We start from the raw sequence: 18,218 nt of genomic DNA, 5'->3' as shown, positions 1-18,218 counted from the left end.
GCATGAGATCTACATTCATTTGAAACATCACATATATGTTAAATATGTTGGCTATATTTTTTTGAATTAGCGCACCAATTATTTTATTGCACATTATCATTATTTATCTCTGGTAGCAGCTATTCACATATCAGCGCACCCTTTATATATTTTTCATATAAAGGGATTGTAAAGACAGAAGATTTTTTTTATTTTAATGCATTCTATGCATTAAGTTAAAAAAAACATTCTGTGTGCAGCAGCCTCCTAATACTTGAGTCCCATCTTTATCCAGCGATTTTGCAGGAGTTTCTCAGCTGCCCAGGACTCCCCTCCTCATTGGCTGAGACAGCAGCATGGCACAATTGACACCCGATGCTGTCAATCAAAGTCAGTCAGTCAGTCAGCCAATCAGGAGAGATAGGGCCAAGTCGCGGCTACATGTCTCAATGGACACAGGGAGCTATGACTTGGCTTGGGTGCCCCCATAGCAAGCTGCGTGTTGTAGGGGCACTCAACAGGAGGGAGGGGACAGGAGCACAGAAGAGGGACCCGAGAAGAGGAGGATCCAGGCCACTCTGTGCAAAACCAACTGCACAGAACAGGTAAGTAAAGCATGTTTGTTAGTTTAAAAAAAAAAAGCGTTTAATGTTCTTGTTGATATAAATGCCCTTATCAGGCTATATTTCATCGTTTAACCACTTGCCGTCTGAGTACCGTAGTACTACTGCGGCAAAGTGGCTCGTTATCGTCTGACGACGTAGTACTACGTCGTCAGATACTCCCCTTTCTCGGCGGTGCGCGCGCCGCCGGAGGCTCGCTCCCGCTGTATTCAGTCACAGCGGGAGTCGGGCCAGGGGAGGAGCAGTGGCGATCGCCGCCGCTCTTCCCCGATCGTCAGGGATCTAGTGTGGAGATCCGCCCGCCTGTGTAAACACAAGCGGGCGGATCTCCCAAGTGACAGGCAGGGTCAGATTGCAGGGTTCAGCATAGCTGAACCCTGGATCTGTCCTTGTGTCACTCAGTCACCTCCCCCCACACACGTCAGTAAGCACCAGGCATACATTAACCCCTCCCTCTCCAATAAAATTAACCCCTTCCCTGCCAGTGTCATTTTTACAGTAACAGTGCATATACAGTGGGTACGGAAAGTATTCAGACCCCCTTAAATTTTTCACTCTTTGTTATATTGCAGCCATTTGCTAAAATTATTTAAGTTCATTCTTCTTCCTCATGAATGTACACATAGCACCCCATACTGACAGAAAAAGACAGAATTGTTGACATTGTTGCAGATTTATTAAAAAAGAAAAACTGAAATATCACATGGTCCTAAGTATTCAGACCCTTTGCTGTGACACTCATATATTTAACTCAGGTGCTTTCCATTTCTTCTGATCATCCTTGAGATGGTTCTACACCTTCATTTGAGTCCAGCTGTGTTTGATTATACTGATTGGACTTGATTAGGAAAGCCACACACCTGTCTATATAAGACCTTCCAGATCACAATGCATGTCAGAGCAAATGAGAATCATGAGGTCAAAGGAACTGCCTGAAGAGCTCAGAGACAGAATTGTATAGCACCCCATACTGACAGAAAAACACAGAATTGTTGACATTGTTGCAGATTTATTAAAAAAGAAAAACTGAAATATCACATGGTCCTAAGTATTCAGACCCTTTGCTCAGTATTTAGTAGAAGCCCCCTTTTGATCTAATACAGCCAGGAGTCTTTTTGGGAAAGATGCAACAAGTCTTTCACACCTGGATTTGGGGATCCTCTGCCATTCCTCCTTGCAGATCCTCTCCAGTTCTGTCAGGTTGGATGGTAAACGTTGGTGGACAGCCATTTTTAGGTCTCTCCAGAGATGCTCAATTGGGTTTAAGTCAGGGCTCTGGCTGGGCCATTCAAGAACAGTCACGGAGTTGTTGTGAAGCCACTCCTTCGTTATTTTAGCTGTGTGCTTAGGGTCATTGTCTTGTTGGAAGGTAAACCTTCGGCCCAGTCTGAGGTCCAGAGCACTCTGGAGAAGGTTTTTGTCCAGGATATCCCTGTACTTGGCCGCATTCATCTTTCCCTCGATTGCAACCAGTCGTCCTGTCCCTGCAGCTGAAAAACACCCCCACAGCATGATGCTGCCACCACCATGCTTCACTGTTGGGACTGTATTGGACAGGTGATGAGCAGTGCCTGGTTTTCTCCACACATACCGCTTAGAATTAAGGCCAAAAAGTTCTATTTTGGTCTCATCAGACCAGAGAATCTTATTTCTCACCATCTTGGAGTCCTTCAGGTGTTTTTTAGCAAACTCCATGCAGGCTTTCATGTGTCTTACACTGAGCACTGAGGAGAGGCTTCTGTCGGGCCACTCTGTCATAAAGCCCCGACTGGTGGAGGGCTGCATTGATGGTTGACTTTCTACAACTTTCTCCCATCTCCTGACTGCATCTCTGGAGCTCAGCCACAGTGATCTTTGGGTTCTTCTTACCTCTCTCACCAAGGCTCTTCTCCCCCGATAGCTCAGTTTGGCCGGACGGCCAGCTCTAGGAAGGGTTCTGGTCGTCCCAAACGTCTTCCATTTGAGGATTATGGAGGCCACTGTGCTCTTAGGAACCTTAAGTGCAGCAGAAATCTTTTTGTAACCTTGGCCAGATCTGTGCCTTGCCACAATTCTGTCTCTGAGCTCTTCAGGCAGTTCCTTTGACCTCATGATTCTCATTTGCTCTGACATGCATTGTGATCTGGAAGGTCTTATATAGACAGGTGTGTGGCTTTCCTAATCAAGTCCAATCAGTATAATCAAACACAGCTGGACTCAAATGAAGGTGTAGAACCATCTCAAGGATGATCAGAAGAAATGGAAAGCACCTGAGTTAAATATGAGTGTCACAGCAAAGGGTCTGAATACTTAGGACCATGTGATATTTCAGTTTTTCTTTTTTAATAAATCTGCAACAATGTCAACAATTCTGTGTTTTTCTGTCAGTATGGGGTGCTATGTGTACATTCATGAGGAAGAAGAATGAACTTAAATGATTTTAGCAAATGGCTGCAATATAACAAAGAGTGAAAAATTTAATGGGGTCTGAATACTTTCCGTACCCACTGTATATAGCACTGATTACTGCCGTAATGTCACTGGTACCCCCAAAAGTGTCAAAAATGTCAGTCAAGGGTCCGATCTGTCCGCCGCAATGTCGCAGTCCCGCAAAAAAAATCGCAGATCGCCGCCATTACGCGTTAAAAAAAAAAACACCAAAAATTACAGAAATCTTTCCCTTTTGTTAGTAAACGCAATAACTTTTGCGCAAACCAATCAAAATACGCTTATTGTGAATTTTTTTACCAAACATAGGTAGCAGAAAACAAATTGGGCAAAAATTTAAAAAAATTTTGATTTTTACATTTTTTGGGGGGGAATTTCATATAAATAAATGTGAAAAATATTGTTGTTTTTTCAAAATTTACGCTTTTTTTTTGTTTATAGCACAAAAAGTAAAAATCGCACAGGTGATCAAATACCACCAAAAGAAAGCTCTGTTTGTGGGAAAAAAAGGACGTAAATTTAATTTGGGTATGGCGTCGCACGACCGCGCAATTGTCAGTTAAAGTCACACAGCGCCGAATCGCAAAAAGTGGCCCAGCCGTAAGACAGCAAAATGCTCTAGTGGTAAAGTGGTTAAATACGAACTGGTTTGACACCATCATTGCTCCATCCTTGTGTGTATTGTCATTGTCCTCTTCCACTGACGTGCTGTGACACTGGACAATAATGGCAATTAGGTGTTAGTAGAAAATTTGTCATTGTGTAGTATTACTACCTCCTAAAAATTGAGGTTACACTGATTTTGTAAGTTGAACAGCCAGTACATAATCCTTGGCACAGCTCTTCATGTACAGTGTGTCTGATGCTAATCTGGGATCTGACGCTTTCTAAAATGTAATTTTTATACTTACATTTATAATTCATATTCCTTTGCAATGTGAAGCAATATCCCCAGACTGAGCTTCATTTGTGATCCATTTTTATCCTGCTCATGTATAAGACTAATGAAATAAGATATTAAATCATGACCGTACATATAAATTTAGTAGACTGATGGAGTCTTGTCTAAGGACCATAGAAAAGGAGAGTGTAGACTGTGTCCACGGCAGCTCATTTTGCAGATTCCAGTTGTGATTTTCCTATTCTGTTAGAATATGAGTTAGATTTGGCTTTGAAAAACTTCTGGTTTTCTATCCACCACTTTTCATGCATTTAAAGTGGTTAAAAAGCCTAAATATTTTTTACCTTAATGCGTTCCTTTCTGGTCATGGATGTCCTCTCTACTTGTACGCAAGGTGACTGGTCTTGTGTCCTCCTCCTCATAGTTTTCTGCTGGCAGCCTGTAGTGTGTAAACCTGCAGTGATGCCACTGCTTCTTTTACAAGATAATTTCTGGGTTTTGCAAATGATATGTAGTGCATATGCCCAGTGGATTTAATCCATTGGTAAAGTAAAACAATATATTTAAATGAGTTTGTTTATTTTTATTCAAGTTCCACTTTACTTTGTGTATTTAACATCCTATTCCCAAAGCGTGCTATCACACTGGTATCTTCCTAATCTGCTTTATTAGCTTCTTTTTTCGGCAAATTGTGAAGACTACACTCTGCTTCTGATATGCAAATTTAGACTTTTTTTCCCCAAACCTAAGCAGCTAAACCACTATCTTCGCCTCATAACCACTACCCATAGCTTGGAGCAGTGACGCATGACTGTCAAAGGTAAGGCCCCTTTCGCACTTGTGCAACTCAGCCACAATTTCTTGCCGTGCATGACACAATTTTGACGCAACTTTGTCTGGACTTGAAGCAATGCTTGTGTATTCTTGAGATCTATGGACCTCAAGTCGCATCAAAGTCGGACCAAAGTAGTGCAGGGACTACCTTGAATTTGCTGCCACTTGAAGTCGCACAGTTATGAATGGTACTCATTGGAAATCATGGGGTACGACTTGTCATTCAACCTTGCAATCCCATTTCACAGGACAAGTCGCACAAGTGTAAAAGGGGCCTAAGGTAAACATGTCTGACTTGTTGACTGAAGTTGACAGCCTGGATTCATCCTCTAAACCTGGGATCCCTAATCACTGGGACGCAGACCGATGCCAGTCCGTGGCCTGCTGGGAGACGGGCAACATGACTGGGGTTAGCTGCTGGCAGAGCAAGCTGGCATAACCTGCACTGCCACCCTCCGACCACCAGGGGGTGCCTGCTCCCCTTCTGATAGCACCACTTCTCCCTTCCCTCTCTGCATCTCCCCCCCCCCCCCCATCCCAGGTGATGAGCTGCACCTCCAACCCGATGTGACAGGCTGCAACCGCTGCACACACAGCCCCCCTGTTAAATAAGCTAAATAGCAGTGTAGCATTACCAGGATCTCTGGGCAAAGGCTGGAGCAGTCTTTGTTCACTGATCATGTATTGGTTGGTTGTTGGTAGGCTGAATAGGTCATTTTTACACATTTTTTGTAAGCAGGAAATGGTTGCTTTAATGTTGTGTGTGTTTTATCTTTTAGGCCGTCCAGAGATGATGTGTTTTTCATTCCTGAAACCATGCAGAGCTATTGAGTTCTCCAGGCAGGGGGAGCTGTCCCAGCCGGGAGATTATTGCTATAACCGGCTGGCAGCTGGCAATAATCATGAAAAATCTGACAGGCTGGTTGTACCCAAGTTGATCGATCAACTTGGGTACAATCTGCCTGCCCATACATGGTTTGAATCCCAAATGGTTTTTCTAACCATCTATAGACTAGTGCTTTGTTCTCCACTTCAAAGCAAGATTTCTCCACTCATTTCAAGATTAGCCTATCTACTATATGAATAATTTCTAACCACTTTTAACTAAATAAGGTCCACAAGCAATGGATCTGTCTAAATGAGCCCAAACATGAATCTTTTTTTTTTTTTTTAGCCAGCAAGCTGAGCGAAATAAAATAAAAAAAAAAAAAGATCTTATCATGTGGAAGGGGAAGCCTTTCCGCTGTGGTATTGTATTTCAACAGCGGGAAGACTTCCCTGCTGCCAGAGGACAATCATCAGTGTCGCTGGCTTTGGCTGGTGGCACTGATCATTCGGGAAAAGCCTGACAGCCAGGTTGTACACAAGCTGATCGATAGAAGATTAGCAGATTTTAAACAAACCGCGGGTAGGAAGGCATCTGCCCATCCTGAAAAATGCTAGAACCTACTGCACCTCACCATGAGACTTGGCTGTTAAGCAAAGTGGTGCATGCACAGTTGTCTGTGTGATAACAAGTGTCTTTGATAGGTAAAAGCTTTTTACTATTAGAGCTCTTAATCGCACAACTCTCATTCTAATGTTACAACAGGTGATCGGATTGGGGGTGAGCAAGGGGGTCATTTATGGTCCATTAACCTGTATTTCACATGGAATAAACATGATTTCTCTTACGTCCTCTGACAGTCGCCGCCCACTCATACAGTCTTCACCTAACTACTCCTGCGGAGTGGAAGTCAATACCCATTGGTGAAGACTGTATGAGTAGGTGGCGACTGTCGGAGGACTCAGAGAAAGTAATTTTACGGTAAGATTTTACAAAAATTCAGTTTTCTATTATGTCCTCCGACAGTCGCCGCCCACTCATACAGTCTTCACCAATGGGTATTAACTTCCTCTCCGCAGGAGTAGCTAGGTGAAGACTGTATGAGTGGGCGGCGACTGTCGGAGGACTCGGAGAAAGGAATTTTACGGTAAGATTTTACAAAAATTCCGTTTTTTTATTTCTACATGGAAGTATGTTCATGAACATGTACTATACACTTGCTGTAACCAGGCTATTGCAAACAGTGAAAGCTTTGAAGGCAAAAATATTCTGTCATGAAAGGGTTAAACATAATTATATAAATTGACTCATTTTATTGGTGGTTTGATCTTTTATATGTACCCCATCATTAGATCTGATTAGTATAATTCCTAATCTCATGATGTCTTTATTCTTTCTAGGCAAAATAATGAAAAAAGTGCACCAAAACTCTTGATAAGACTGATTGGGGTATAAGCAACAGCCACGCTCATGTTTTCTCCCGATCAAGAAAACCATCCCGCCAAGGCACCTGTGAAATATGGGGAGCTTATTGTACTGGGGTGAGTACTGTGTTCTTCTTCTTCCCAATCCTGAGCCTTGCTATACTTTGTCCCGTCACCTTGTCTCAAACAAGGATGGCCTTTATTACAGATGTTGATGTATAAAAAATGGAATTAGTTCCAAGTAGCTTTTGCCACTGCACAGCTCCATATAAATTCCAGCACAATGCCTGTGTGCCAGGATGACTGGGAATTCATTTATCCTGCGCAGGTCAGTCAAAATGGGTGAAGACCGGCACCCAGAAAAAGCCAAGGAGAGGGTGCCAGGAAGGGACCTCAAGGGCATTGGACTATTGGAGCCAAGGTAAGTTTGTTTTTTTTTGTTTTTTTGTTTTTTGTGCAGACTTTAGTTTCCCTTTGCTATAGGTGGTCTATTCTGCAATCTCTGACTTCTTCCCCTGAATCTGGCATTTTGGCTTCCTGTAACATTCAAAGTGATTGTATTTACTTGCCAGTTGTTAAGTGTTGGATGGGTATGACTAGGAATACATTTGGATTTTGAAACTTTCAAAATTCTCCTGCAGATATAGGTGCTATTCATTAAATTAGAATATCAAAAAGTTAGCTTATTTCAGTAATTCATTTCAAAAAATGAAACTCCTATACACTGTAGATTCTTTACACACTCACTGATATATTTCAATAATTTATTTCTTTTTATTTTGATGATTACGGCTTACAGCTATTGAAAACCCAACATTCAATACAGAATTAATACAGAAATGTTGGCCTACTGAAAAGTATGTCCATGTATACAGTATAGTATGCACTCAATACTTGGTCAGGGCCCCTTTTGCATGAATTACTGCTTCAATGCGGCGTGGCATGGAGTCAATCAGCATGTGGAACTACTGCTGAGGTATTCTGGAAGCCCAGGTTGCTTTGATAGCAGTCTTCATATTGTCTGCATTGTTGGGTCTGGTGTCTCCCATCATCCTCTTGACAATACCCTACAGATTCACTAAGGGGTTTAGGTCAGTGATGCCATAATCGTTAAACCAGGTATTGGTACTTTTGGCAGTGTGGGCAGATGACAAGTCCTGCTGGAAAATGAAATCGGCATCTCCATAAAGCTGGTCAGCAGAAGGAAGCATGAAGTGCTCTAGAATTTCCTGGTAGAGGGCTGCGCTAACTTTGGTTTTGATAAAACAGAGTGGACCAATACCAGATTGCTCCCCAAATCATCACGGACTGTGGAAAATGTTGCTTTTCATTTGGTAATAAAAGTCCCAGAGTCTGGAGGAAGAGTGGAGAGACACAGAATCCAAGTTGCATGAGATCCAGTGAAGTTTCCACAGTTAAAGATAATCATGGTATCACTTGATTGGCCAGCAAACTTGCCTGACCTAAACCCCATAGAAAATCTGTGGGCTATTGTCAAGAGGAAGATGAGAGACACTAGACCAGTGGTTCTCAACCAGGGTTCTGTGAAACCCTAGGGTTCCTCCAGAGGTTGCTAGGGTTTCCTTTAGCAATTTCTTCCTCTCAGATAAATTCCCAATGACGCCATTGATCTTTTTAGCTATCTGGAAGAAGGTAATTCTTCCCAATGTCCACAAGTGTAAGGAGCATTCATCCCACTGACCATCACACTATCATGAGTTTTAAATATAGTCCTGTTTAGCGGGAGTTCCCTGAGACCTGAAAATTATTTCAAGGGTTCCTCTGTGTTGAAAAGGTTGAGAAAGGCTGTACTAGACCCATCAATGCAGACTATCTTAAGGCCGCTATTAAAGCAACCTGGGCTTCCATAACACCTCAGCAGTGCCACAGGCTGATCACTTCCATGCCAAGCCGCATTAATGCAGTAATTAATGTAAAAGGACCCCCGACCAAGTATTGAGTGCATACTATACTGTACATGGACATACTTTTTTTTTTTTTTTTTTTTTTTTTTTTTTTTTTTTTACATCTAATTTTCTGAGATACTAAATTTTGGGTTTTCACTAGCTGTAAGCCATAATCTTCAAAATCAAAAGACCGAAATGCGTGCGTAATCCATCTATATAAAATATAGGGGTTTCACTTTTTGAATTGAATTACTGAGATAAATTAACTTTTTGATGATATTCTAATTTTATGAGATGTACCTGTACATTTGTAGCTTGATCCACTGCTTATATCATCCTTTCTCAACCTTTTCACCATAAATCAGTCTTTTCTAATCTTTTAACTCCAGTGGAATCCCTGAAATTATTTTTAGGTCTCGGGAAACCCCTCCTGAAACCAATTTATTGCGGATCAGTTGGAAAAAGGCATTTTTGGCTAATGAAATTCTAATTTTGAGATGCACATATGTGCAGGTACCTCCAGGTGCTCACATTTCATTGATGTAGTTGGTTTAGTGTCCCTTCCTTTGAGCACACAGGTACTTTAGATGCAGCCGGTGACATCACCAGCGCATACACTCTGAAGGAACAGCATAACTATGCCGTTGCTTTAGAGCCGTACCATATACAGTGACATCATCTCAATAGCCAAATGCTTGGCCATTCATATCACCGAAGCCTGCGAACCCAGAAGGAAGACCGGGTGAAAATGAAAACTCCTTAAGTGGTGACAATGTGCCACTGGAGGGCTTATTTTTCAGGTAAGTCTGTCATAATGTGCTAGTATGTGACACATACTAGTATATTATTACCTAAACTGCCTGGTGCCTATTTTTTTTTTTTTTTTTTTTTAGTTCTATTTACTACCACTTTAATTTCTTTTTATTTTTTTTCTGAAACTGTTTATCATACACAGAAAATAGGACACTAAGCAGAAAAGGAATCTGGCTACACCTATGGGCAGTCCCAGGGGGTATACTTTCTCTCTCTGCTATAGGTATTCAGTTTTTTTCTGCCTAGTCAAGAGTAAGGACCTAGTTCCTTTCTGGAATCTCTGGTCCTCGCAAATTTTTCTTTTTGGATAGAAATTTTTTCTCCTGGTATTTTTCCTGTAAGATCTACATTCAACTGCCGGACTGGGTGACGGGCTGAATAATCTAGATCCAGTGATCACCCCAGTCTGGCCAGCGAGTGCGTGCAGACCTCCGCTCTGGGCTAGGTCTGCTACAACATAGCCTCACTGGACAGGGGCTGGCCTGCAATTTAAATGCCTCACAAGGTCGCATATGATCAGGTCTCGGACTGAGTCGCAGTGTTCTTCCTGGCCGACAGCCCACCATTTTGATGGCGAGGGGTTCTGTCTGGAGCAGTGCCCTCCTGGTATGGTGAGTACCTATCCCCCCTCTCCCCCTGGAGGGTTTTGGGGTGGATGTGGGCCCCTCCTTAGTACGGTCAGAACCCCCGATTCCCCTCCTTCCCATCAGGCACCCCCCTTTCATCTGTTCCCCATCCTACCCCCCCCTCCACTTATGCTGGGGCTGTGTGGGTGGTCTGGTCCACCTCCTCGGGTCGGGGCAGGGCGCTATGATGGCGATGGGGCCGGGGAGGGGTGCCTCGCTGGCGACCGGACGATCAGCTGTGCGGGGGGGTTGTACCTGGTGGGGGCTCCTGCCAGGCCCCCCGTCCTGCCTGGGCCTGTCCCTGAGGCCTAGGGATCCCTCCTGGGGCTGCCATTTTGTTGAAGCCTGTGTGTTTCTATGCATGGCGGCCATGTTTGTGTAGTCCGGCAGCCATTTTGTGGTGGTTTGCCATTGAAAACAGCGGCGGCCATGACAGTTTAGCCCTGTGAGAGGCGATTTTGGCGGTGGGAGTCCCTCCTCATCCCCTGGTGATGACTCCTGGATCTTTTCACTTCCTGATCGCCGCACGTGGAGTGCAGATTATCCTGGTTGCTGCAGGTGCCTGTTTCTGCTGAGTGGTGAGTCTGGTGGGATTCTCTCCCTCTCTGCTGAGGATCGCTTGGTGCTTTGTGCCTGGCGACTAGGTGGTGCTGCCAGAACAGTGGGGGTTGTACCTTGTTTTACACTTTTTTTGGGGCCCCATTGGTGACTCATGGAGTCTTTGAAGCACATCTCCCCACCTGACCACCTTTCTGAGGCTGCAGGGCCCTCCGGGTCCCAATCATCCATTGATGCACTGACGGCGGTCCTGGAGTCCTTTGTGTCCTGGGTGAAGGTGGCTTTCGAGCGACGGGCTAGCAAAATGCGCCCCCCACCTTCCCCTGCCTCATCTGTCTTATCAGATTCTGATTCGGCCGCCGCGGACGGTGGTCACCCTGCTGGGTCTGCGACCACGCGCCTGGAATCCTCAGATAGTGAGGATGATTCCTCCACATCTGCAACCGCACACGAAAAGACACTGGTGGAAGCACTGATTATAACTGTGCGTGAGACCTTGATGATGGAGGACGCAGCTACAGCTGCGACTGAGGCTAAGGTTCTCTTTGGCACTCACAAGTCATCTAGAGCGGCAGAGGGGTTTCCTTTCACCGTCTATTTTGACACTAGAGCGGCAGAGGTGTTTCCTTTCACCGCCTATTTTGACAGAATTGTCGCTAAAGAGTGGGGACGACCAAAGCGCTTCCTTGGGGTCCCTAAGCGATTTAGTAGGCATTACCTTTATGAGGAGTCCCTTAATAAGACGTGGACTGTTCCACCGGTGGTGGAGCCTCCGGTTTTCAGATTGAACAAGGCAACCATGATTCCGGTTGAAGAGTCCCCGGCCTTTAAGGATCTGGCTGACAGGAAGGTGGAGGCTGTGGCCCTCAATATGTACACTGGCTGGTTCAGCACTGAGGCCGGTATTCACCATTGCCCTGGTCTCGCAAACTCAAACTGAGTGGGCTAAGGGTTTACGCCGTGACCTGGATGGAGAACAGTCCCCCCCCCCCCGCCTTTCCTGAGCTGGCAGACCAGCTGGTCCAGGGGCTGCAGTTTATCTGTGATGCCTCTTTGTATGCGGCTTCCCTAGTGGCTCTGTTCTCTGTTTCAACAGTGGTCCTTCGGTGTGTCTTTTGGCTTAGATTCTGGTCTGCTGACCAGACTTCTAAAAAGACCTTGACTGGTGGCCCCGTGGGGCTATTATCGTCTGATTTTATGCCTTCCCTCCTCAAGCTTCTGCCAGGACTTCTCTGCAGTATCGAGGCAGAAGGGATTCCAGTCATCTTAGAGGGCTCCAGACTGGCCTTGCTGGGCTTGGTACACCGATCTGGTGCGGCTGGTCGCCGACGTTCCTTGGAAGCTTCCTTTCAGGGAGGATCCACTGTTCCAAGGACCAATCTTCCATCCTGCTTTACAGTCGCTGGCTTTGACAGCTTGGCTGTTGAACACCAGTTGTTGATGGATAATGGGTTTAGAGTTGATGATATCAATGATGTTAAAAGCTAGGAAATATACTTCTAGGAAGATCTAACCTCGTACGTGGAAGACGATCATTGCGTAATTCTTCTGACACTGCTGAGTAACTAGCAGAAAGAGGGAGTGTTGCCCCCTGGGACTGCCCATAGATGTAGCCTTATTCATTTTCCTGCCTAGTGTCCTACTCCTGTAGGGGTCGGTATAACCCAATGGTTATAAAGATCAGGAGCTGTGTCCATCAATAAACAGAGAAATGGATTTTACGTCAAAAATCCCATCATATCAAATACATGGAAGCTGTATAGCAAAGAAAACAATCATGTCTAGAAAATTATCGACCAATAATGACCTATTATTGTAAATAGCGGATGAGATCTATGGTAGAAAGAGTGGTACAGCTACCTTGGTACCAACAAAAAAGAAAATCGTAAAGGAAGAAAATGGCAATGAGCTAAAGAAAAACCCCTATATGGGTAAAGCACCCTAATGTAATTTTTAAGTATATGATCTTGGTTCCAAAAGATCACAGAACATGTTGAATAGTGAAATCGTATTATTCAAACGAGCAGTCAAATATTCCATTATATAAACATCATGAATATGTTTTATAATATATATGTTTATGTTCTATAAATCTACTTGACACAGGGGCAATGATTGTTTCCATTTCAAAGCAATCAGACACCTGGCTGCTGTTAGAACATGGTTAGTCAGCCTGACAGCAGTTTTGGCTGTGTTTGGTAAAGGGAGCCTCAGTAAAAAAAAAAATGTACTTGTTCCAGTGGGATAGAAAAATGTAAAGAGCAACTGCAGTAAAGCTCTAGTGGTCTCCCAAAATGATTGGATTTTTTGGGCATTCCCAGTATACAGTATATGATATAGTGTTCCCACTGATTCACTACTTTTGCAACATGTAGATGACAAAGTAGGATTGATAGCATGTAATTAATTTTAAATTAGTTCTCTATTAAGATGTTTTTTTTGCATTATCCCTGATATCCTTCCACTTCTCGTGTTAGCACAGGTACTTTTTAAGAATAAGGCCCCTTTCACACAGGCGGACCGTTCAGATCCGCCTGTCTGTTTTTTTTGGTGGATCTGAACGGTCCCCCCATGCATCTCTATGGGGCATCGGATGTCAGCGGAGACATGTCCGCTGACACCCAATCCGATCCATCAAATCTGGACGGATGGAAACCCTATTTTCCATCTGTCGATGGGATCGGATGAGAACGGACCGACGGTCCGTTCCCATCCGATTCCCCCATAGAGATCTATGGGGCTGTGACAGCTGTGTCTCTGCAAACAGCGCAGAAAACAGCTGTCATTCTCCTGCTCAGCGGGGGATCGGCGGATCGATCCCCCGCTGAGAAAAGCGGAGTCCGTTTGACGGACTTACTGTGTGAAAGGAGCCTTAGGTGTACTTTGATGGACAAGTGTGCTTTTAGTACTTTATCTGTGCAGAGGAACACACACCAGTTCTGCATTTAGAATGTATAGAGTGAGTCTGTTTTACGTGATCTTGTGATGAATAATATGCACTTCAACCCTTTCCCTGAAACCAGCCACTTCTAAAATAGATTCATTTTTACAGGGAAGAGCACAGGTTCCTTATCATGACCCTTGCAATATTGTATAAATGTGTTTTTGTCTAAATTGGCCTTACTATTGGCAGCTCTGTTCTGTCCACTTTATTGATTTTTTACATTTTAGAATCTAGCCTTCGCTGCAAGACCATGTACAAATGTTATTTTTGTCTACATTGGCCTTACTGTTGGCAGCCCTGCATATTTACATATTGATAATTTTAAAAATCCATTCTAAGCTGCAAGACTGTGGTATTGTGCACCGTGACCCATGACTAAATTCAGGATCTTGTTTTTGGGAGGCTTTACACCTAAAAGGATACTTTAGATCCCATTTTCTTTTTATATAACCTGGGCAAATTCGCTAATTTACCTCTTACCTAAACCTGTTCTTTCCCTGTGCTTTAAAAGTAGTCATCACTGGCCCCAGCCAGTATAAACTTTTCTTTGTCTATATGCAGTATGGCTGCAGTCTGTGCTGTACAGTGCAGAGAGGAACCGGTTTCCAGGGCAGGACTAAGAACATAGCAGAGAATCCCTTTAGATGTGCATTCCACTTTTCACACTGTGCTGTCTGGAATTACATGGCATGGAGGTTTGGAGAGGGCTAAACTAAATTTAGGCAGGACCTTTTTCCAGCAGTTTGTTTTACCTTTTTCCATATTGCATTGCTCTAATGTAAACAGAGCCAAGTTTACACTGACCTGTGCTTATGATGATGGCCCTCATAGCTGAGGGAAATATGGCAGTCAAACCCACTATATTTGCACAGTTACTTGGCATTCCAGGATATAATAAAACAGCAAATGTGTTTTAAAAGTACATGCAGGTCTTTTTTTCTGCCAGAACTGCGTTCCATCACCTACACCAGGGAGCAGAACTTTTTTTTTTTTTTTACAGTTTATGCTGCTGGAGGCCGCATAAGCCGACACAGCTCCTATAGCACCAGCTGCAGCCTTAAGAGAGTGGAAGGCGGAGTGATATCAGCTGCACTCTGCCTCTTCCTGTACCAGACCGTTCCTTTTTTGAGGAAGAGCTGCTGTGTGGTGTCCTGTCCTGTCCTGAGACTCCTGACTGCTCACTACCTGACCAAGACTTCATTTCTTTTGGTAATTGTTTAATTGTCAATGTTACTGCTGAATGGATTTGGGGACTGTCTCGTACTGGATATGAGAACTGTCTCGTACTGGATATGAGAACTGTCTCGTGCTGGATATGAGAACTGTCTCGTGCTGGATATGAGAACTGTCTCGTGCTGGATATGAGAACTGTCTCGTGCTGGATATGAGAACGGTCTCGTGCTGGATATGAGAACGGTCTCGTGCTGGATATGAGAACGGTCTCGTGCTGGATATGAGAACGGTCTCGTGCTGGATATGAGAACGGTCTCGTGCTGGATATGAGAACTGTCTCGTGCTGGATATGAGAACTGTCTCGTGCTGGATATGAGAACTGTCTCGTGCTGGATATGAGAACTGTCTCGTGCTGGATATGAGAACTGTCTCGTGCTGGATATGAGAACTGTCTCGTGCTGGATATGAGAACTGTCTCGTGCTGGATATGAGAACTGTCTCGTGCTGGGTATGGGGGCTGTGTCGTGCTGGGTATGGGGGCTGTGTCGTGCTGGGTATGGGGGCTGTGTCGTGCTGGGTATGGGGGCTGTGTCGTGCTGGGTATGGGGGCTGTGTCGTGCTGGGTATGGGGGCTGTGTCGTGCTGGGTATGGGGGCTGTGTCGTGCTGGGTATGGGGGCTGTGTCGTGCTGGGTATGGGGGCTGTGTCGTGCTGGGTATGGGGGCTGTGTCGTGCTGGGTATGGGGGCTGTGTCGTGCTGGGTATGGGGGCTGTGTCGTGCTGGGTATGGGGGCTGTGTCGTGCTGGGTATGGGGGCTGTGTCGTGCTGGGTATGGGGGCTGTGTCGTGCTGGGTATGGGGGCTGTGTCGTGCTGGGTATGGGGGCTGTGTCGTGCTGGGTATGGGGGCTGTGTCGTGCTGGGTATGGGGGCTGTGTCGTGCTGGGTATGGGGGCTGTGTCGTGCTGGATAATGGGCGCTGTCTGTTGCTGGATAATGGGGGCTGTCTGTTGCTGGATAATGGGGGCTGTCTGTTGCTGGATATTGGGGGCTGTCTGTTGCTGGATATTGGGGGCTGTCTGTTGCTGGATCTTGGGGGCTGTCTGTTGCTGGATCTTGGGGGCTGTGTCGTGCTGGATTTTGGGGGCTGTGTCGTGCTGGATTTTGGGGGCTGTGTCGTGCTGGATTTTGGGGGCTGTGTCGTGCTGGATTTTGGGGGCTGTGTCGTGCTGGATTTTGGGGGCTGTGTCGTGCTGGATCTTGGGGGCTGTGTCGTGCTGGATCTTGGGGGCTGTGTCGAGCTGGATCTTGGGGGCTGTGTCGTGCTGGATCTTGGGGGCTGTGTCGTGCTGGATCTTGGGGGCTGTGTCGTGCTGGATCTTGGGGGCTGTGTCGTGCTGGATCTTGGGGGCTGTGTCGTGCTGGATCTTGGGGGCTGTGTCGTGCTGGATTTTGGGGGCTGTGTCGTGCTGGATTTTGGGGGCTGTCTGTTGCTGAATAATGGGGGGCTGTCTGTTGCTGGATATTGGGGGCTGTCTGTTGCTGGATATTGGGGGCTGTCTGTTGCTGGATATTGGGGGCTGTCTGTTGCTGGATATTGGGGGCTGTCTGTTGCTGGATATTGGGGGCTGTCTGTTGCTGGATATTGGGGGCTGTCTGTTGCTGGATATTGGGGGCTGTCTGCTGCTGGATATTGGGGGCTGTCTGCTGCTGGATATTGGGGGCTGTCTGCTGCTGGATATTGGGGGCTGTCTGCTGCTGGATATTGGGGGCTGTCTGCTGCTGGATATTGGGGGCTGTCTTTAGCTGAAAATGGGGATATGTGGAAGTACCTCTGAGACTACCTTGGTAAGCGTTGGATATTTTTGTACATTTTACTGCATTGCTTTTTAATATTCAATTCCATACAAAAATACCTTTTATATAGCCCCCCAAATTATATTTGGTTCCCTGTATTCTCAAGGGGGCAGTACAAGGCGTGCAGGGGTGGAGACAAGGGGTGGTCCAAGGGGCAGCGCTAGGGGTGAGTAGGGGACAGAGATGGGCATGATCTAGAGGAGAGAGTGTTCCTGTCCCTTTTTTCTCTGAGAAAATAAATCCCTGAGTACATGCATACATAAACCTTCTTGGAATGTAATGTGGAATTGCTTAAAGCAAAAATTAAAGCCTGCAAATGCTGACTACTTTTTAAAAAAATACAAGTGGCTTGGCCATCTCATTCATTCTTAAGGACAGGTTCACATTACCTGCCGAGAAAAGCATCCTGTTTTTCTATACAGGTGATGATCGCAGCTGGGGATCAGTGCCTTGTGTTTTTACAACACAAGTCACTATTTCCCTTTTTTAATTTTTATGGAATGTCATGGCTCAGCTTCCATGCATAGAAATGCAGGGGCATGCAGACAGATGAGGGTGGTGTAGAATAATGCTACATGTCTGCATTTTTCCACTCCGCTATCCCCCACAGTAGGAAAATGCGAACCGTTCTCAGGGGTGTGGACATTTAAAAAAAACGACTTGTCCAAGGGGCTAAATTGGGGTCCCAATCTACTTGTCCCTCATGACAATCTTGAAACCTTACAGTGTGACAGCACCCATTGGGTGCTTCTTAAGAAAGGGGAGTGTCAGGCTCTCAATGCTCAACGCATTTACTGAAAATGTAAATGAGACACCGGGCCCAATGAGAAAACTAATTCCATCAGGTTACCCTCGGACACGGAAACGTTTGGGTGCTCAGTACAAGCACATGCTAAGCAGACAAACTTCCCCAGTGTCCGCTTTATTAAGGGGCAAAAAAAGTAAACCCTGCTGCTTGCTTACAACTAGGCTAAATGTAAAACCGGGCGTCATGCGATATTTGTACATCCCTGATTGTTTTTCTGTGTGCCCTTGTGGAGAGCTGCATTTTTTCCAAAGAAAAACGCAAGTCTCAGCTATAGTGTGAACCTCCCCTTAACCTCCCTGGCGGTATGATTCTTTAGGATTTTAGGTGCTGAAAGCGGTACCATTATTTTGCATGTAATTCTTAAGAATGAGCAGCCCAAACCAACTATTTACATATGATTTTTTTATACTGTGCGTTCTTCTTTATAACATCTCGGGTATGATAAAGTTTGAAACACAAAATCATAAATTATAATATAATAAAAAACTACAAATAAGTTATGTATGTATGTATACATAT

General features: G+C 45.0%; 1 protein-coding gene across 3 annotated transcripts in view; it reads left to right on the top strand.

Annotated features, from left to right (window-relative positions):
* Nucleotides 1–18,218, top strand: part of PELI1 (pellino E3 ubiquitin protein ligase 1) — a 127,918-nt gene that overhangs the window by 84,720 nt on the left and 24,980 nt on the right. For 2 of the 3 annotated variants that reach the window (XM_082250160.1, XM_082250161.1), the window contains exons 2-3: nucleotides 6,991–7,131; nucleotides 7,343–7,435. In XM_082250160.1, coding sequence (XP_082106286.1) covers nucleotides 7,061–7,131; nucleotides 7,343–7,435 — 164 coding nt within the window. In that variant the 5' untranslated portion in view covers nucleotides 6,991–7,060. The remainder of the gene's footprint in view (nucleotides 1–6,990; nucleotides 7,132–7,342; nucleotides 7,436–18,218) is intronic. The other variant, XM_082250162.1, reaches the window with a different exon arrangement.

Source organism: Pelophylax lessonae (assembly GCF_965119305.1).
Source record: "Pelophylax lessonae genome assembly, chromosome: 3".
NCBI lineage: Eukaryota > Metazoa > Chordata > Amphibia > Anura > Ranidae > Pelophylax > Pelophylax lessonae.
Note: the sequence above shows the minus strand (reverse complement) of the source record. Positions and strands in the feature narration are given on the sequence as shown.